Source organism: Varanus komodoensis, unplaced genomic scaffold, assembly GCF_004798865.1.
Source record: "Varanus komodoensis strain SLA01 unplaced genomic scaffold, ASM479886v1 scaffold2, whole genome shotgun sequence".
Taxonomy (NCBI): domain Eukaryota; kingdom Metazoa; phylum Chordata; class Lepidosauria; order Squamata; family Varanidae; genus Varanus; species Varanus komodoensis.
In genome coordinates, this window is record NW_025335568.1 from 40,143,082 (window position 1) to 40,164,705 (window position 21,624).

The window sequence follows — 21,624 nt, forward strand, 5'->3', positions numbered from 1 at the left end:
GAGAAGCACTGCCAACTTGGCATTGTACGGGTGTAACAAGAGACTTGGGCTAACAGTCTGGGTGCATCCATGACTGGTTAAGGACACAAGTTGGTTGCTGTACTGTGCCCATGAAACGACCAACCAACTGGAAATTTTATCCAAGTGCTAGTATGCTTCAAATTATCCACTGCTGCCAAATGTTTCCTCTAGTTAAAGGATTATCTGCAGCCCTTTGCATAGTTAATTGGGGATATGTCCAAATTAATATGCACAGGATTGGATTGTTAGAGAATGCAAAACAAGGAAAGGGGCACATAAGTGAAAAAAAACCTCTTTCTGCAACAGTATAGTAATTATCCCTTTAGCAATTGTGTGCAATATTCAGGGAATGTATTAAGGACACTGCAACTAATAGTTATGTGCAAGTCCTTAACACATTTCTGTTTACCCCCAACTCCCATGCATCAGAGAAGTGCACGGCTCCATGTAGTGAGATGTCTTTGTGCAGGGAATATATGTGGACAGTCTCATCCTTCTACATTTTCTGTACAAAGTTTCCCCTGACACAACCCTAAAACCTACAAAGCACCATTCAGGCACCCCCTGCTGTCATCCAAGCTGAAATAACCTCTCCATAGGTACACTTATATACCATAAATACATTTACTTGGGAATGGGACCTAGTGAATACAGCAGGACTGGTTTCTGAAGAACCATATATAGGAACACATTAACTGAGGTGGACTCCAGCCCCTGAAAGGTGATGCAGTGCTACATTTTGTCTAAACTCTGAGGTATTAGAAGACTTCTCAGATGTAACCCCCAATATAACTGAGAATTAGGTGTTGTTTGGTATTGTATAAGAAGGTGAAATCCAGTCATGATTCAGTGGCTGAGTTGCCTGATAAAGCTGCATTGATGTCTGCTTAACTCAACAGAGCATTGTTACCATAGGAGGTCACTGACTCAATTGTCCAGGGTCAAAATCTTGCCTCCATTTAAGCAAATAAAAGATTAAGTGCTCTCTGCAAGGAGGCCACAATTTAATTTCTAAGTGATTCTGAATCTTCTGTTTGCTTTGACATGTTTTCTTATTTACTGAAGATTTTTTTAAGCCTATGGATAAAAGCTGCACAAATTGTTTCTGCATCATACTACTCTAGACACCATGCATGAATAATTTTTATTGTTTGCATTCTATTTTGCAAATGTAATGAGGTTGTCTGCCATTTTCCATTATGGCTAAAATTTCTATTAGTACAGAACAAATATATTGATATGCTTCTGCTATAGCAAAAATATGTAGGAAGGAAAGTATTTGATGGAGGAACATGTAAAATTATAAGCTCAAGTACATTTACAACAAGTCCCATTGTATAAAGTAGGACTTACTTCTGAGTAAATGGTATAGGATGAAGCAGTACAACTGCCAAACATTCGGATTTATGAAATACCAGAACGGCCTTCCAACTTTTTGCCTTTTCCTTTGTAATACCTAATAAAACGAGTAGCTCAAGGATAGAATGCATGCTTTTTTTTTTCTTGTAGAAAGTCCCAGTTTTGAACCCTGGCCTCCATCTAGGGAATGGATCCTGCCTCAAACCTACCAAGCTCCCAGGTAGCAAGTCTGAGTGGCAAGTTTGAGCATCCAGCAATCCTGTATTGTCACTTTGTTTTTATCCGATGCCTCACTCTTGGGTCTCTTATTCCTGTCTCTTCTCCTTTGTGAGGAGCCCCCATTCCCATTGGCTTGGAAGACCTAGCTGTCATCTGAAAGGTTAGGTAAAACAAAGGGGACCTCTGCCCTGTCCTCTTTGTTCTCCGCAGTCCCCTGCTCCCTCACCCTTGGTGCCTCACCAGCATGTGGTACTTCGCCACCCTCACCTCACTCAGAATCCGTTCCTGTGCTTTCCTGGGATACGTCTGCGGAGGTGCTGGGCCGAATCCTTGTAGTCTGTGTGCTGAAGCCCAGAGTGTGATGTCTTCATGGTAGCTGGCAAACCTTGCTCTATGATAATCTGTCTACATGGCACTTCGGCAGTAGGTGAAAGCATTGGGGGTGGGGTGCCAGAGCATGAAGCTGGTTGGAGGGTTGGATGGATGGATGGATGGATGAATGGATGGATGGATATGCCGCCCCTTAGCCATTTGGCTCTCTGGGCAGCTCACAGCATATGCACAGCAATTAAGACAACACAATTTATAACAAATTTAACAACACACAGTATAAAATCAACAATAACAACATCAGTAAATAGAATAGAATAAACCATGAAGCTAAAAACTAAGATAAAATGAGATGAAAGGGGGACATGTAATTAGACATTCAATATACTGAACTGCTTAAAATAACCACTGGAGGAAAGAAAAAAGAAAGCAAAATTAACAAAAAAAAAAAAGTCTGGCATTCAAATCATAATATGGCAGCAGCAATTAGTAACTTAAAACCAGTATTGCCAGAATTGCTTTTCTTAGTGGTGTATAAAGGACCTTATTGGTGTAGAACAGGGGTCCTCAAACTTTTTCAACAGGGTGCCGGCCAGTTCACTGTCCCTCAGACTGTTGAGGGGCTGGACTATAGGTGGAAAAATAAAATGAATTCCTATGCACACTGCACATTAAAAAACAATTAAAGTAAAATAAATTTAAAAATTAATTAAAATTAAAATAAATTTAAAAATTAACATTTAAAAATTAATTAAAAATTTAAAAAATGTTTGCTCGCTAGCTCGGAGAAGGCCATGGTGGAGGCACAGGAGCCCTGCGGCTTTCTCCAAGTAAGCCGCTCTGCCTCAGCCTGTCCACCCTGGGCTCGGCGAGGCGGTGGTGGTGGCTTGCTCCCTTGGAGAAGGCCGTGTTGCCTGGCCTCCCCTGGACTTGCATAATTATTTTTCTTACCTTCAATCCTTTTTTAGTTTCTTCGTCTTCATCTCTCTTTCTCTTCTGTCCGCCCCCCTTTGTTTCCCACTCCGTATTCCCGCTCTGTATATGTGTGCAGTGGGGGCGGCGGGGGGGGGGGGAGAACTGGCGCACGCACAGTTTTGCTTTTGCAATTTGGTGCATGCACCAGCTCTCTGCTCAGTTTCTGAGAAAACCCGCACCGGCTCAGAGCTTTTGGACTCACTTGGAGATCATCCGAGCGAGTCCAAAACCTCTGAGGCGGGCCAGATAAATGAGCATGGCAGGCCAGATACAGCCCATGGGCCATAGTTTGAGGACCCATGGTGTAGAACATAGCATACAGTAGACGAGCTCTGTAACCATCAGAGGGAGCAATGTTCCTGTGATTAAGTGTTACTAAGGTACTTGGCATGTGAACCGGGCTTGAGAGAATGCCATTGTCTTTCCAAAGAAATTTATTTATTTATTTAAAACATTTCTATGCCGCCCCATTGGCCGAAGCCTCGGGGCAGCTCACAACATAAATTAAAATATAATATATTAAAAATATAAAACAAATTAACAATATAAAAAATAAGTCACCCTGGCCAATATAAAAAAATAAGTCGCCCTGGCCATTGTGGAGAGAATGTCTAGACCAGCATCTCTACCTGGTGCCTTCCAGGTGTTTTGGACTATACTCGTTCTGTTGTCTGGGACTGGTGGGAGTTGCTATCCAAAACATCTGGGGGACACCAAGTTGGGAATGGCTGGCCTAAGTGATGGCTGACAGCCACTTCTAAGCCTTGCTCTGTGGTACATGTGCAATGTTGCTTCTTGTCTACACAAGCCTTACGGATGCTACAGGTGGAAGAACGACTGACCTGGGGACTGTGGAGGATTGATAGACTGAATTAATGCATCAGAGCCCTACGAAGATGCACTTCTGAAAAGAGGGGGCACTTTCTTAATAGCAATCTCATTTTCTAATTTTCTGTCTCATCTTGGCAACAGATATTCTTCCTTTCTAATGAAATTTCTTTCTCCTATGCTGCTTCTATTAATCTTACTCAAGATCATTACAAATTGGGCTGACCTATAAGTTTAACATGTCGGAAATAAAATGAAGAATGATAGTTTAGCAGTGTTGTGTGAAAATTAGGAAAGCGCCTCAGTGGGGATTTCTTATAGGAGTTGATCACTAGTTGCCATCTGCAGTATTAGCACTGTGGTTTTTGTCATGGTTTACTGGTGGCAAAAATGGCGGAAATGGAAATGTGCAGCACGCACATCCCTGATTTCCAAGATGCAGCTCACAGTGAAAACAGTACTGAATCAAAGACACTAAATTTATGTCAAGTGAACATTATGTTATAATGTTTTAACCTAAATCTTTTCTCATTAAAATTTGCTTAACATTATGAATTCAGTTAGATTGTGCAATATTGTGCTTATGATGGTGATTTTGTAGGAGGCTTAGGTTACATACGTATAAAACGCTGAGCACATTTTGGGCATGGAAATAGTGGGAGGCATTTCTTAAAATAATAGGCACATAATACATGCTTCCCTTTCTCTGTCAGTTTGTAGATACAAATCAGTTTGTAGAAACTGATTAATTCCTTAAGCACTGGTTTGGTTCAGTGAAAAGAGTGGTGCATTTTGTGTACTCCTTAAGAACTTGAAATGAAAAAGGCTAACCCCCATGTTCTCATCAAATAAAAGGTTTATGGTACCCCTGTTCCAAATCCACAGCATCAAATAACACATATGTGGTTTTGTTTTACTTCAGTGCTTTCTCATGTAAATGCTGGGTTTGCATTATTGGTTTTACATCTAAAACTGCGGGGGTGTAGTGGTTAGACTATTGGATGCTGGGGCCTTGGAGACACAGGTTCAAATAGAAACTATTTGTGGGGAAGAGGCATGGAGGACAACTTTAAATGTTGTTCTGAATTCCTTGGAGGATTGGCAGGGAGAATGTAATAAATAAATAGTGAGTGGGTGGGTGTGCATGACATGACAACCTGTTGTGGATGGGTTGTCATATTACCCAACTGAAGGCCACTTCCTGCAGTGTGCTGTATATTGTGGGGAGCAAGCTTACTTGAAAGCCTACGTCTCATTCTAGGGGTTGCCGGACCCACAATGGCTTGCCATGTCATCCAAACCTGGGAGAGCAATTTCATCATGGGCTGCAGGAATTGGCTAGTGAGCCACTCATGCCAAGTGCACTTTGGAATAACCTACACCAGTTTGGCACCTTTATTTTTTCCTCATCCCCAGAAAATTGTGCAAATATGTTTGGTGGTGGTAATTTTTCCAAATGCGTTCTTAATGGCCATCTGAGATGTGTGGTCGTGCTGGTCAATTTCCCTGCATGGCTGTCAGTGGGAGAGCTGAAGTTGGATAGGTAACAGATTGACAAGGTAAGGCAACATAAGGCTAATTTGCACACAGTTGCCAGGGACCACTTGCTTAGCTGTCAAGTGAAATGCAACAGTAAAGGGGAGCAAGCAGTGAAAGTAGGTGCACCAAAGTGGAGGGGCAATATATCCTCTTGGCAGCCTGTGGATATTAAGTGTTGACCTGACAATGTCTTTTCAACAGTTCCTTGGGTCTCCAGGGAGGGGGAGGGGGAGGTTACACAGAAGACCCTGGGATACATACAGGCTGGAGGACCAAAGGGGGAGAACAAGTTATGGTCCTTTGTCATGCAAACTTTGGCCATTCCTCGAGGATTCCTCACTGCCTAGCATATTTGCATGGTAACTTGATGTGTCATGGTGAGCACAGCTAGTATAAACAACAGGTAAGAAAAGCCTTCTGACATGTTACTCACAGAACTGTTCTCTCAGTTTATGTCAGCCAAAGCAGTGATTTTCAGTCATGTTGTTGATGTTACCAACTTGTGTTGTTTCAGGACCTCAGGGCAGAAACCCCACTTGGTGATCTGTGGCATCATGACTTTTGGGGAAGCAAACTCAGTAGCAATACCAGCCACAAATCCTATCGACCGCTTACTGTATTAACTTTCAGGTGAGACATTTTCAGGTTATGCTTATGATGGCTTTTCCTTAAAACAAACAAGCAAAAGTACAGCAGAATGGCATTAAGGAGAAGTGGCATTTCTTGAAAAGCTGCCTTTAGCAGAGAGAGGTGGTTCATTTATGCACACAAACCATCCTATAACCATTGAGTACACTGCCCATACATGTGGAATTTGTTGTAGGCTCCCAATATGTGGCTCAGTTCCAGATTCCTTCACAGTGGAGCATCCTGTTATGCTTCTTCCTTGTTGACAGGGACAGCAGGACCCTGACTTAGATGTCAGAAGTAGCTGTGATTCATTTCCAAGTCACAGTAACCTCTGGAAGCACATAGTCAGGCTTACTTAGATGACAAGTTGTTGCCATATCTACCCAGCGCTGTACCCAGAAAAAATACTTACCTTAGAACCTACCGCATTGGCTTGGTGGCTTGGTGTTTGGTGGCTTAGATAGACATCAGCTCTGTGACACTACGGTACTAGCACCAGGTAAGCCCAAAAGGAGGAAGGGGGGGGGGCACCTGCTATATTCCTCAGTGCACAAGCACTTACTTTCAAGTTTACCTAGCAGCTGGTTGGGTCCTGAGTCATTACAGTGCCATCGTTGTCTCCAAAGAAACCATGGGGGAGAGAGGTGGGGCAGCTGGCAACCTTCTCCATAGGCTTTCTTAGTGGCACGTGTAGTGCTGTGGAGGACAAGTGCGGAAGGGGGACAGGATGGAGTGGCTGGGAGCCTCTGCTCTTTTCTGAGAGTGCTGTTGATTGGAGTTAAAAGCCCCACCACCTAACATTTTGCGTTATGGGCAACTTGGGGAAGTTGCAAAGATGTGTCAGATAGTAGAAGTAAGAGCAACCTCACCCACCCAGGAGGTCTCCCAAGACTCTGGGGTGGATATGAAGCCTTTTGGTTTGCTTTGCTTCACACTGCCTCAGATGGGATCAGAGCTTCCGTGGACTCAAGGCAGGCTCCGAGGTGAGACTGTTTGCCATGGAATTGTGCCTCCTTTGTCAAAAGCCTCTTGGCACAGGCATGTTTAAATCTGTTGTTTGTAAATGGAAGCCTCTTAAGGGCAAATACATTTTTTCCAAAAAGCCTGAACGTAAGTGAAAAGGGAAGTTGTAGGAAAAGAGTGAGGGGGCTGTGGAATGGTACCTGTTCTACGAGTAGAATCATAGGTGTTGGAAATGACAGAGCAATGAAGTAGTAAAGGTTGCCTTATGCTAAAAAGTGAACTCACTTTTCAATGCCCCTTTCACAATCCTTTGTCACAGGTTTCCTGCTCCTTCCTTCCCTTTGATGCATAACTTTCTTTAGAAATGTTTCCCAGTTTAGCAGTGATGAGGGAGCATGACAAATCTCTTTGGGGAGGGAAAAATCAGGGACAGTAGTCTGTAGAACTGTGTACTCTTTCTTAGTTTCCTTTCTATTATCCTAATTTCATCTGGCAACAGAAGAAAGACCAGCAAATAGGAATCTTGGAGCACATGCAAGTCTCATAGGGCACAGATATGTGGAGTGGATGGATAAAGTTCTCTTCCTTTCCCACTCCTCCTCAAAAAAAAGGGGAGGGAGTTCATGTAGGTATCTCACTTTATCCCCTTCTGACTCATTGTTGAATATGAAATACAAGGGCCATCCAGGGTTGTTGGTGATAAATAATGATCCACTGGATATATAACTAAGCCACAGGAAAGACTTGCCAAATTTTAGAGCGGAAAAAGCCAGGAACCAGGCAAGAATTGGTATTTAGGAAAAAGGTAATAGCACTTGAACCCCCAAGGGCTGGAATGGGACCGTGTGCATGCAGAATCTCACCACCAGGTGTGCATTTTTGCACCAGTGATCTGCACTGTGTGGCAGAGGTTCTCTTGGATGTCAGACAAGATTATTTCCATGCCAGTCCTTCCGCTAGGGCAAGGGTGGGCTACCTCAGCCCTCTGCTTAATTTCATGTAGTCTTTATCCTAATTTCTAAAGCACCCTTCATGCAATCACTTCAGACATTTGGCGAGGGCAAACTAGATGAACAGGAAGGAAGAAGGAGATGAAAGATAGGGCAACAGAAAAAGTGGCTCACCCACTTGTGGCCCTGCCAACTCCTGGCTTCAGTCCTGCTTACTGCCAACTTGTGGCCTCAACATATTATCTTCAAGGGAATAGGGCTCTTAACAGCAACAATGGAATGTTGCCTGGCCTTTCTCTAGGCTATTGGAGAGTTGGGAGAAAGAAGGTACATATAGAGAGGAACAGTTAAACAAGAAGGAGAAGGAAGTGGGAAGTAAATGTATGGAAATGGCAAGAATAGAGGGGCAAAAGCGGGATTCAGTCTATAGAAGAAGAGGAGGAGGAGGAGTCTGCTTTCTAGTCTTATCAGCAAACCAGGTATCAAGTAGGATGTTCCAAGGTGCTTCCATTTCCACGTTTGGACTTCTCTTCATAACATTCCTTTTATTTCTGGTATGTATGTATAAAGAGTAGATAGGTTACCTTTTGTGGATACTGACATCTCCATGAGTGCTTCCAAAATCCCTTCCAGAAAGTTTAATTTATCTGAACTTAATCTATCCTGATTTCTAACGTCAGTGTTTTGCTTTCCCCCCTCGTATAGGATTAATTACCTTTTAGCTGGAGGCTTCCACCCATTGGGCTTTCATCTCATCAACATAATACTCCATTGCACTATCTCTGTCTTCATTGTTGATGTCTTCTCAATATTATTGGGTGGGCTGCAGTATACCAATAAAGGAAGAAGACTAAACTTTGTCCCCAAATCATCCCTGCTAGCTGCTTTGCTGTTTGCCGTACATCCCGTGCACACTGAATGTGTAAGTACCTAATGACTCAGGTATTAAAAAGTGCTCAGGAACATCATGATTCCATTAACAGGGTTCCATTAACTACTTAATCTTCCCTATCCCTGCAAATACATGTTTTATATGCAATCCTTTGCTTGTTTGTGTGTGCGCGTGTGTGTGCGTTTATATATAATCGCTGTTGATATTCTTCTGAAACATTTATTCATATTGAGACAGTTGCCATTTTGCAAATGACTAATCCTTCAGAGAGAGATTGCTGTTACAGAAGCTGTAGGAAGTCACTTATTTAAGTTTATTCAACATTTTGGGCAGCCAATACTACTTTCTCGTCAAAATATATTGTTATTTATTTTATATTGTTATTTTTATATTGTTATTATTTTTGTATTTTATTTTATGTTGTGAGCCGCCCGGAGGCTTTGGCGAATGGGGTGGTATAGAAATGTTTTAATAAATAAATAAAAATAAAATGGCATAAATTAAAGTACTAGAATATGGGTGTGCAACATGCAATCCATGGGCCACATGTATTCCTTATGAGGTCCCTTTGTTGCATGATGCAAGGGGAGGATGGGAAGCTCATTGTCTCAGGATTCAGGTAGCTCTCTCCCTTTTCCCTTCTTCACCTTCTCTATAATACATTCACATGCAAATGCAACTAGTACATGCAGCTTTTGGTAGTCTCCCATTCAGCTTGCTGACCAGGTCAGCGGTTGCTACGTCAGTAAAACTATAGTATCTGGTGCTCTCAGACCGTTTAATGGACTCTTGAAAGATTTGTTCTTTAAAAGTAAAACTTCAGTGCTACTTCATAAATTGATATGCCTCTCTCAGCAATATTCTGTCCAATGAAACAGCGAATTTAGTGTTGAATAATAATGCAAGACAATCTAAAATTCATAACAATCTGATGAAAGTCTTTGCATCAAATTTATTTAATGGCTGCTATCGTAGCACAACAAGCTTACAGTTCCTTTCTCATCACTAAACTGGTTTTGAAATAGCAACAGTCTTAGTATTATATGTCAATGGCATTTCTGACAAATGGTTATTAGAAAGAATCCATTTCTAGAGGGGTACTTTTGTGTTGGTAGATAGAATCACAAGGAATGGTTGTAGAAATACAAATGTGTGTGTCACATGTATACTTTGCTTTTTAATTTTTCTAAGGGTTAATTCTCAGTAAGTGTTGAGCATAGTTCAGTAGACTGAGGAGATATGCTCTTTGTTGCTGTTCTGGGGTGCGTAAAAATGTCTACAAATAAAATCTTCTCCCCACCCTTTTCCATATTTTCCCTTGCTCCTTTGGCTTTCTTAAAGCCTCCTGCTGCCTGCCTGGCACTTCTTGGGGTATGAATCTGGTCAGTCTATCCTGAGTGCTCTGGGGAGCAGAGAGCTCAGGATCCTTCAGTCTCACTGTTGGCAAGGAAATAGACGACCTGGAATTCCACCAGGCCCCCAAACCACCCTTTTTCTGAGCCAAGCTCTTCCCTCCTGTCTCCCTTTTTGTGGAGAAAAGATAAGGATGGCAGCTTCTCTTCTCTCCTCAAACGAGTCCTGGGGGAAGAGTTGTGGCTCCTTGTGTCAACTGATTCAGCTAATGTCATTAACTTCTCCCACCTCTGCCCAGCTCTTCCTTCTGAGGTCTAGGGCATTTGCGTTAACTTCTGTTGAGGCTGCCAGTGGCACAAGGAAGGGGACCTGTGCCACCCATTGCTGAGGCCAGTTTGGAGGGGGAAATGATTGTGTCAGCCATAATTCTGCAGAAATAGGGTTTTTAGGCAGACATCCGCTCCTGTCACAGTTTAGGCCAGGATGGAGAACTTGCTTCACAGGCAGTCAGCTTGATCCAGGGCCTCAATTCTTTCAGGGACTCTGTTTTGACTTGGAATGTTTGAGGGAGCTGAACATCCTCAGTATTTTTTATGGCAGTTCAGTGTTCCCAAAGCTCATTCATTTCAATGTGTGTAGATGAAGCCTTTGATTAATTCTCTCAGACTAAGACCAGCAATTCACACAAGTTTGTTCACAGCTGCTAGAGTCCTGGTGCTACTGGCGTAGTAGAATTACTATAATAAAGGGATTACTTTTCCATGCAACTTCCTTTGAGAGAAAACTTTCCTTTTGTTAATTTTAAATTCGTCTCCATTTCTTTTTTTAAGATTGCAGGGATTGTTGGCAGAGCAGACCTGCTGTGTGCCCTGTTCTTTTTGTTGTCTTTTCTGGGCTATTGCAAGGCTTTTAGAGAAAGTAAGTATTTCCATGCTGTCATTTTAAAATATAGTTGTCCATTTGATCACAGAAATATAAATAGTGCCTAATATATTGTTACTCTTAATGGTTACCCTAGAGAGTGTGCACATACAGTGGTATCTCATGCTGTGGGGAGGGGGAGGGGGAGATGCCACGAACTTTATTGTTCTTTGTCACTTTGCTTCAAATTTTTATGGTTAAAAAAAAATTATTACAGAATGGATTAACGTTATTTACATTGAAGCTTATGGGGAAATTTGACTTTGCTCACGACCAATTTGGGTCATGACCAGAGTCCTGGAACAGATTAAGTTCATGAGCCAAGGTACCACTGTATCTGTGGCTGCCATATATGAAGATAAAGGCTGATCTGTGACTAACCTCTATTGATCTGTGCCGAACGGCTAAGGGTCAGAATCTTGTCCTTGATGTTCTGATTCAATGCTTGACTTCAGTTAACTCAATGATATTGGTTACTTGAATTCAGCTATTACCCATCATATGCCTGCATAGAATTTTCTGGGCATTTAATACCTTGGCATTTCTGTCATTTTTTTCTAGAAGCAAACTTGGGTGATCAAGAACCTATCAGGGTAGAAGAGAAAATAAGCAATCCCCAAAACAAGGGAAAGCTTTCTACATAGAGAAGCATTCCCAAGATTTCAAAAAATGTCAAAGGTTGTAAATTACAATATAAAATAGAAAAGGAAGGTAGGGGAGAGGAACCAAACCTAGGAGATGCTGAGACATAGAATGTTAGCAAGTCCATTGAGAAAAAAGAAAGAAAATGGCTCAGCGAGGACTTCTGAGTTTCCACAGTCATGGGGCAGGGAAACTTAAGGGATAAAACTGATTATCTCATTGTCTGGAGAGTTCTTTTCTGTGTTCATCCTGTATGCCAAAGAGAGACATTCCTGCTTTTGCTGCTAGCATTTTGTAGTTGGAAGAAGGGACATGCTGCTGCCTCAGCATAACTAGCTTAACATGACAAATTTCTTTTCTGTGGGTGGCCTTCATTTCTGCTGAAAGGGGGAAAGGAACCAGACATCTGGCAACTTGTAGCCCAATGTAGCTATGGCCTGCTTGTATGTACGACTATCAGGGATCCCATTTACAGGGACTCTGTCATTGTATTTGGATGAATGTGCCTACAGAGTCCCTTACAGACCTGTATGCTCAATGCGCAAAGGTCTATCTAGTAGCCGAGCATTCAGGAATATTGCAAGAGGCCTTGCAAGAGGAAAGCCAAAAAAGCAGGGCAAACAGGTGATTTCAAAAAGTGAGAAAGCTATCCGGAAATCGGACCAGTTGAATTTCTGCTTGACAGCCTGCTGCAGGAAGCACACAAGAGGAAAAGAAGTGGCTTCCTCAACACGTGCACACTGCTGCAAACCCTTCCAGGGCTCAGCCTCACATGCGGTTCCCTGGCCTCCCCTGTTTGCCAGGACTTCTAGCAGGTCCTGGGGGAGGCCCAGCAGGAAGCAGAGGCCACTCTCCTGCTGGCCAAGATGCTGGAAGAGGCCCCAGTAGCACAGCATGAGGGAGTACCGCTGCCAGTCCTCAGCCTGAACGAGGACACTTGGCCCAGTCTCCTTTGCACCAGTAGCCTCACACTGCTCCCGCAGGCGCAGCACCTTGGTGCTGACCTCAGCCACTAGGACATGCTTGACACCGATGTTGTGCACAAGGCAGCTCAGCAGCTCGGCCTGCAGCAGGCCATCCTCCAGGCTGTGGTACCATGTTTCCCGAAAATAAGACAGGGTCTTATATTAATGTTCGCTCCAAAAAGACGCACTAGGGCTTATTTTCAGGTGATGTCTTATTTTTTCACGTACAACAGTCTACATTTATTCAAACACAATCATCCCATCTTCTTCCGGAACATCATCATAACTCTCCAAACCCCGAATTGTGTTTCAATGGATGTATTGTATGTGTCCGTCTGGCTGACGTTCTTAACTGGGGCTTATTTTTGGCATAGGGCTTATATTACGAGCATCCTGAAAAATCATGCTAGGGCTTATTTTTCAGTGAGGTCTTATTTTTGGGGAAATGGGGTAGTAGCTCATGAACTAGGCACTCCAGGGCAGCCCCAGCTAGCATTGTCACCTTCTCAAGAGTCTCATGCACTGGCAGCCACAAGATGGCATGCCTCCACACTTCCTCCATGCCTGCTGGACTGTGAATAGTTGCTATGGTGACAGTGCTAGGCCGGAGGGGTGGGAGCCAGAAGTGGTGCTGTGCTGCAAAGTGGGCGCCCCAGTGGCACATGCTACCACCACCCGGCAGACATCTCTTCTGTTTCCCGGCAGATGTAGCTTGTCTTCCTAGGTGGAGGGGGCACGAATGCCTCCACTTGGGCCTCTTTTCAGGGCACAGATAAGAACCCACAGTGGCGATTGGACCACCTTGACAGAGATGCATAATCCTGACCAATCAGACAGGGGAGCCTTTGCGCTTGTTAGGTGGAGTGGTGTGGGGCATGCTGAGGTGAGCTCTCACAAGGCCACCAGCCTCGGGAAGAGATTGGGATGGGTCGGCACCCTTGGGAAAGCTTGCTGCAATCATGCTCATTCCATTGGCCTGCAGCCTACAGGCCAGGTGATCACCTACTCTAGTAGTTGGTTACCTGTAGGGGAAGCACTGAGGCTCACTGGAACTCTGAAGAAAGGTACTGGTAGGAGACAGGGATGCAAACATTGCAACTTGTCTGAAGTTTCGTGTGTGTGTAAATACTGGATTTGACATGATTTGCTATGGTCACTGCTTCCAAGTGAATCTACTGTGCTTAGGGCTTGTGTCAGATCCTGGCCAGTATTAGAATATAAATCAACACTATTCTCCCCTCTTATGTATTAATCTTTAAAAATCAGAGTAGCCAATGACTTGATACTGAACCAACCACCTTCTCTGGATGCAACATGGTAAGAAAGCTTCAGGTAGGGAGAGGAGGGGCCATGGCTCAGCCGTATGTGGACATGCTTTGCATGCAGAAGGTGCCAGGGAGAATCTCCGGCATTGCCAGGTGGTGCTGGGAAAGAGTTCTGCCTAAAACCCTGGAGATTTGTTGCTGATCTATGTTGACAAGACTGAGCTAGCCGGGCCAGTGCTCTCAGTAGAAGGCAGCTTCCCGTCTTCCTCTGATGTTCAGCCAAGCCCGCAACCCAAATAGACTTTCATCCCAAGATGACTTCATTGGAGCATAAAATGAAGGTACAAGTTGCACAGTTTCACAGTATGAATTCAGTCTAGTTCTGTAAACTAGATTCTCTTATATAAAATGACAGAAACACTTGTGGGCATTCAGCTTTTGGAACAGGAATGCTACAGATCCTTGGCATACATTAAACTTGTGACCATCTGGTGAGGGTGGCAGAGTGCGTTCCCACAATATGGTACACCAGTTTAAACTAGGTTCTGGTGCCAACCAGGAATGAGTTCCATTCTCTGACAGGAGATTGTGGTGGGAAAAGCAACATAGTTGCAAGGAGTGCGCTTCATTAAGTTGATTAGCACACTTGGCACATGTGTATCTTTGGAGTAATAATTAGCACTTGTTCAGTGCTTTACATTTTCAATGCTAATTGATTGAAATTCAAAACCTACATTGATTATTTGGCAGTACTGGAGTATGCATAGTGCTCTGATAACTTTCCATGATGACTGTTCTTGGGGTGCATGCACAAGGATTATAAGTACACAAAATCTTTTATTATCAAACCTTGATTATAATGAGCTGAGTGTCTTCAGTGTTCCCATTTAGCATGGATGTGTGTTTCTCTAGCATCTTAGTTACATCTTATGCATCACTCTGTAAAAATACACCTCTTTGAGGGGAGCAGTGTAAGCTGCTATAGATGCTTAAACTTTACAAACAGAATTTATCGCATATTAATATTGGGCAATAATTTCTGAACAGAATGGAGATGTCTGCATAACTCTGTCCAACTGAAAATTTCAGACAAGAAAAACAATTCCAGATTTTCTCTAGCTTGTATATTCCAAAAGTACTTGGCGAAGAACACAAATGACAAAGCTTATTCTGAAAAACCTTTCCACCTTGGACCCATGCTGGTTCTTTCAATACTTGTACATGTTGTCAAGTTTCTTTTCTCTATATCCTGTTTTAAAACTGATAGGTAAAGAAGGATCACATTTTTCTATAGTGTGGGTCTTGTGGAGCGTTTTCCTAGGTGCTATGGCCATGCTGTGCAAAGAACAAGGAATTACAATACTGGTAAGGGTTCTTTTATAAGGTAAATGTTGATGGTTTTTATTTTCTAAACTTATTTCAGTGTTTAATAAAATCTCCTTGTGTGCAATATACAACTTTTCTGAGGCTTTTTATATCATTCAGGCTTTCCTTTCTGGAAATGGTGATACTCTTTCTTATATCAAATGATAACAACAGTCCTGATAACTGCCTTTTTGTTCACTGGTTTCTGTGGTAAACTCTTGAATTTTTGTGACAAGTTCAAAGGTGTAGTGCTTCTGATTTAATTACGTAGCTTTCTTTTAGTGTTATTGAAGATTATACAGACTGTACAGAACCAGTCTGCCAGCAAATCTGCTGGGGCAAGCTATTGCCACTGTAAGGAATTAATATGATAAGTCCCTTGACATGGATCACAAGACTGTCCTTCATGTAACAGATGCATGATATGTCAGGTTGCTCTTAGCAACTATGCAAAGCTTACTTAAATGCTAAGTTATTGGTTATATTGGAGCCATTCAAACTCTACTGTAGTTTGTTATCTTCTTGGTAATGGTTTGGTAATTAGACATTTGTTAAAGTTATTCTTGGGGTCCTCTTCCCATCATCTCCTTAGAGCAAATGACAGTTCTGCAGTATGAACAAACTCAGAAAACTGGTTGTTCTAATCAAATGCAGTTTAAACAAACTAGCACCAAATTGTGGCTTACCATCCCAAGTTTGTACCAAGATGTGCTCTAAAGTGGAGGGGAAGCATTAACGAACTTCCTTTCACAGAGGAATGAGGAGAGAGAAGTGGGATCATGTAAACACAGTTGATTGACAAGCACCCAAACCATAGCTGAGGTAATCGGAAATGAAACCTGGTGACTTGCACAGATTCACACTTAATACTGAAATGCAGTTATGAACAGAGATTTCAAGGCCCAAGAACAAAACATGGAAGAATTGGGTTCAGAGAGGGGTTTTCTAGAGATGTGTTTCAGTGCTTCCAAAAGAAAAATTAGAAATTTGGGGGCACTGGCAAAAAAATCCTGTGAAATATTGCATCTTTTGGAATTACCATTACTAATTTTTCCTATATACTGCCCAGCAGCCTCTCAGCAGTTCACAACAGGGCTCTTTTAGACCATGTTTGACTGAATCAAAATGTGCAGGATGAAATTTTGCTTTTCGTTTTTTTACATACAAGACAGGCTACAACATTACAGTATACTAATTTCTATGCATACTGGTCGAGGTCAGTGTTTTCAGTGTGTTATAAAGAGATCATATATTGTGATCATATGAGGATGTTTCTGTCTAAATCATGCACTTCATTTTGTTTATGTGTGGGTTTCATTTTCAGTGTTTTTTTTCCTTTTAAAATTACAAGAAGGCACACTATGGGAGTAGGTATGTCTATGATTGCACTGCAAGGCCATTATACTTTTGAGACTGTCGTCTTTTGCATGCTTACCTAAGACTATACGCCACTAAACAGAGTGGGCCTTATTTCTGGGTGAATGTGCATAGGATCTTTTTTATGCTTTCCCTAAAACAAGGGTGGGCAATGTGCAGCCTTCCAGAGGTTTAGATTACAACTCCCAGCAGCCCTAATCAGCATAATGAACGTTTATGGGAATTATAGACCAGTGTATCTGGAGAGCCATGTTGCCCACTCCTGTCTTAAAAGGTGGCCTAAAAACACTTAATAAAATTGCTCTGTAAATTGCATAATTATGGCAAATGGCACAGTTTTATATGTTGTTATAAATAAACCTTTCATGCTGTTAGAACAGTAAAATAAGTTTAGTTTTGATGAGAAAGTTAGTATTGTATATCTTTTATTCCTTTGCTCCATGTCTACCTTTTCCCCGTGGCTTCAAAATTTCAGGACATTTCACATTTCTAATTAAAATCAGTATTTTTAAAAAATGCATCTCCTTCCATCATCCTTGCCCTCTTTCATCCTTTTTAACTCCTGTCCTTTTAGGGTTTAAATGCTCTTTTTGATGCTGTGGTGATTAACAAACTCAATATTTTGGAAGTTGTTTTGAAGATCCTGCGGAAGGACAAGTCACTGGAGGTGATTCCATTTCACTTTAGATTTAAAGAGATGTTGCTTTAATCAGTGTTCTTGAACAATTAACATTCCAGTGCTTATGTTAGTAGCATAATATAATGTTCTAAAGTTGAACATCTTTGCAGCAAAATGTAAGGTATACTGTTCTTCGAGTGACCTAGTGAGAACATTACAGATTAAACACTACGCTAGAACATTTCCAGAGAAATGTGAACAATTCTCCCATAAGCTCCAGTAGTGCAAGCCTTTTGACAGATGAGCATTTATCTGAACAGCAGAATGAATGCTACTAGAACTAGGTAATTGCATAGGTCAAGTGGCCTCTTGTCAGAATAACATAATTGCGTCCTTTCAGATCTCCTTTCCCAGTAGGGCAACTTATGTACCTCTTGTCTTTCAATCTTTTTAATTTGCAAGTAAAACATTTCTGAGGGATTGTGGTGAGTGTGATTCAGTCTTTCCTGCCCTCCTTCCTCTCCTTCTGTTTATGTATCAGTATATGTGTGTGTGTGTGTGTGTGTGAGAGAGAGAGAGAGAGAGAGAGACAGACAGACAGACAGACAGACAGGGTTTGTAGGTCAGGCTAGTTTCAAGCTTGATATGTAGACTTGTATCACTGTTTTGCCTGTGTGTTTTAATTACTCCAACAGTTCCCCTGCTTGCTTACATCCTTCTTTCTAGTAGCATACAGAATCTTAAGCCCATAAAAAGGACATTTCTGATGAGACCAAAGGCCTACCTAGCCCAGATGTCTGTTCACGCAGTGGCCAACCAGCTGCCCAAGAGAGACTCATAAGCAGGGCATGAGCACTGATGGCAGCATCCTCCTACCTATGCAGCCAGTAACTGGCACACAAAAGCATTTTGTTCCAAGTGCTGGAGGTACTGTGAGGCCTTTCTGACTAGTAGCCATTGATAGCCTTATTATCCACGAATCTTCCTGTTCTCTATGCCATGTAGCTTGGACCCTATGAGAAAGGATGCTACAGCCTCACCTTGCGGTCTGCTTTCTTGAACTCCGTCCTTGTATTAGTGTTAGCATATGAGCAAAATAATTTTTTTACTTGACTGTCTTGAGTTCCTGCTTTTCATTCCAATGCATTTTGCTTTCTTTGGCCACCTTTGTGTAACCGTCACTTTGTGTCTTTCCCTGTGCTTTTCAGACAAGGATGCATTGCTCTTTCAGTCCTTTAATTCTCTCTGATTTTTGTTCTGGTGTTCATTCTCATTGGCATTTCTGCTGGCTTACTTGCCTCACTTTTTGTTCAGAGGTTCAGTAAGCCTCCCTCCAATCAACCAGTCCTCAAGGTGCTCGCTCCACTCTCCCTCCCTAGCCTTTTGCAATCATTTCCCCCAACCAGTGTGACCACTTACTTCTCTTGCAGGATCTAGAGTCTATGGCCAAGCATGTGTATCACCCCAAGCCCTGGCTATGGGTGAGACAGGTCTTTTGATTCCTAGGAAGTGATGTACCACCTCCAGGTTTGCCAACTAAAGGCTGGGCATTGTTCAGTGACACCACCCAGCAGCCTCATTAACTAGACAATGATCCAATATAATGTCTTGGTGACAATCAAAACAGGTTTATGTTCTGCAACAATCAAAACATATCTAAGTACTGGTGACTACCAAAACAATTTTAAGTTCTGCAACATCATAGCAAACTTGGCCAAACAGCCTAACGTCCTGCAATGATCAAAACAGTTTATTCTTCTACAAGACACCAAACACTAGTTAGGTTTCAGGTTTTAGCAGCTAAACACTCACAGCATGCAGCATGGATAGCATGCAGGGGAACCTCCAATCAGCTGGAATGGATGGCCACCAAGGGTTACCTCGAAAAGTCTGAACAAGAGCGCAGAGAAAAATGGCAAACTTATATACCTTACATGATTCAAAGTATAGTGCATAGTTATATAATCATAACATAGGAGTATACTGATTATTTACACAGGTGCTAATAATAATAATGCATAGGGAACTAATAATGAGTATTTCTGCCTGGCCTGCCAAGGCCTCTTCCCCACTTGAAGGTGCCGGAGTGATGGCGCATTTCTGCAAGCAGAGGCTTGTACCTACCTCAGGCATGAAGGCCCCACTGTACTGGGCTTGCAAGGAGTATGGCCAAGGGAGGGAACACAGCAGTGTGCGTGCAAGCTCCTTTGAGCCATCTCTTCTGGGAACCTCCCCTGGTGGGGAGATTGGCAGAGGTAGCCAGGATGGTAATAACAAAAGCTCTTTTGTTTTGTTATGCCAAAGTTCTTCATCGTGGCCTCTGTGCATCACACATACGGGTGCTGCGCCTGCGCAGTGCCTAGGCCGGAAGATTAGAAAGCTAATGGTTTTTGCCGGGAAAACTCCGTTCCCCTCCCCCTGCATAGTATAAATAGAGCGGAGTGTCCGCCATTTTACTTAGTCTTTGCGACTGCCATTCACTGTGCCTCGTGCCTGTTCGTCTCTTGCTTAGATTTTGCCTTGTTGTTTGTTGTTCGTTCTACAGTTCTTATAAACTCTATCTTGTTATATTCCAAGTTTTTTCTCTTACCCGTTTCAAAATCTTTCTTTCAAAAAAAAAAAAAAACAAATCCAAAAATATTTTAACTTTACCCTCTGCACTATCCTCTTTTTCTTCCTTTTCTCAATGGCGCGGCGAGCGGCATTTCACAAATGTATCCAGTGCAGCTCCAAGATGTCCCCAGTGGACCCGCATGATCTATGCCTTCTCTGCCTTGGCCAAGCAGGCCAGAAAAAATAGGGAGAACCGTCTCCGTAAGCTACTCTGGGACCAGGCCTTGATGCAATCAGACCAGTTGGTCTTAAAGCCTGGCTCCTCTTTGACTGCGCCTCCTCAGCGCTCCACCTCTGCCTCGGCTGCGCCCTCGAAGTGCCCTGCTTTGGCCTCTGCCGCACTTCCACAGCGTCCTTCGGACAAAGGCGCTACTTCAGTGGAGGCCCAACAGCTACCTTCTCCCCCGACCAAGCAACGGGAGAAGCGTAAGCATACTGGATCTGATAAGTCCTCCGGTCACAAAAAGCCGAGGAAGGACAAGGCGGACAAGCCGGCTTGTAAAAGCAAAAAACCCGACCACCCCAAACACCGGGGTTCGGGTTCATTGGGATTCTTGGTACCGACTGCTGCTACGGTACCGACTCCCTCGGGACTGGCCCTGCAGTCGGCAATGCAGGTGACTCCGCCTGGATGCCCCAGGCAAGTTGTTCAGCCCGAGAGCATGTCTCCTCAACAACTGGAGGCGCCGCTTAGGGAGTCTATCTCAGATGCTTAGGGAGCATCTTAGGGAGTCTATCTTCTCCAACCCTGATGCCTACAGCCGAACTACCTGCGGACTCTTTGTTGCCACCTAGACATTAAAGCCGTTCCGCTGACCGTCAAGCTGATGACTGGCCAATGCCTGGAAACGGTGGTTTCACAGGTTGGGGTGAATACCACTCGTTTGGCTACTACCCATGGGACCGTCAGTCACCACCGGTCCCAAGGGAGGCGCCGTCCACGTCGGGGCGTGCAGAGAGGAGGCGCCCAACATCTCTGGAGTCCTCTTCTTCCAGCGAGCATTACCGCTATCAGGAAGACTTGGATGAGTCGGAGGTGGACTCCACATCTCCCAATGTGGCCATTACCTCCCAGGGCCCTGGGTCCCCGGACGAGCCCCATGTGACCTTCGCGGAGCTCATCTCTCACCTGGTTCGGTCGCTGGAGATCGAGGCCCACCATCACCCCAGTCCCAGCATCGATAGATTTTATGACATCGTCCGGGGCGAGCAGTCTGCAGCCATAGCCTTGTCGCTCATTACCACGCTCCGCCAAGCAATGGTCCAGCCCTGGGACCAACCGGCTCAACCACAGGCTACGTCTCGTCGATACGAAGCCATGTACTGGGTTTAGGAGGAAGACATACCATTCCTACTACGTCACCTGAAACCGAACTCAGTGGAGGTTGAGTCCTCCCAGGGCAGGGAGTCGTGGGGTCACACAGCCCCTCGTGATAAGGAAGGGAGGAAAATCGATATGCTTGCGCGCTGGGTCTGTGCGGCCTCTGGACTCAGCCTCCGCATATCAGCTTATGAAGCGACGCTAGCGCTTTACCAGTACTTCATAATGCAAAAGCTGGAGAACGTCACTTCTTCCCTTCCGGACCATCAAGCGGACCTGGCCAGAGTGTTTATAAAGGAGGCAATGCAAGTGGCCATTCAACAACTTTCTACTGCAAGGCATCATGTGGGCACTAATTCTAGGGCCCTGGTCAATGCCATTTCTCTTTGGCAGCATGCGTGGCTGAGAAATTGTAATTTCCCTGAAGAAATGAAGAGAAGAATAGAAGAGATGCCGTTTGATGGTACCGGACTGTTT

The 21,624-nt window shown here is 43.5% G+C and overlaps 1 protein-coding gene across 3 annotated transcripts in view; it reads left to right on the top strand.

Moving 5' to 3' along the window:
• Positions 1-21,624, top strand: part of TMTC4 (transmembrane O-mannosyltransferase targeting cadherins 4) — a 63,957-nt gene that overhangs the window by 10,394 nt on the left and 31,939 nt on the right. For 2 of the 3 annotated variants that reach the window (XR_006414547.1, XM_044428543.1), the window contains exons 3-7: positions 5,786-5,901; positions 8,520-8,736; positions 10,890-10,977; positions 15,120-15,217; positions 17,169-17,261. Coding sequence is in view for 2 of the 3 variants with exons in the window: in XM_044428543.1 (XP_044284478.1) it covers positions 5,786-5,901; positions 8,520-8,736; positions 10,890-10,977; positions 15,120-15,217; positions 17,169-17,261 (612 nt within the window). In the remaining variant the exon portion in view is untranslated. The remainder of the gene's footprint in view (positions 1-5,785; positions 5,902-8,519; positions 8,737-10,889; positions 10,978-15,119; positions 15,218-17,168; positions 17,262-21,624) is intronic. The other variant, XM_044428544.1, reaches the window with a different exon arrangement.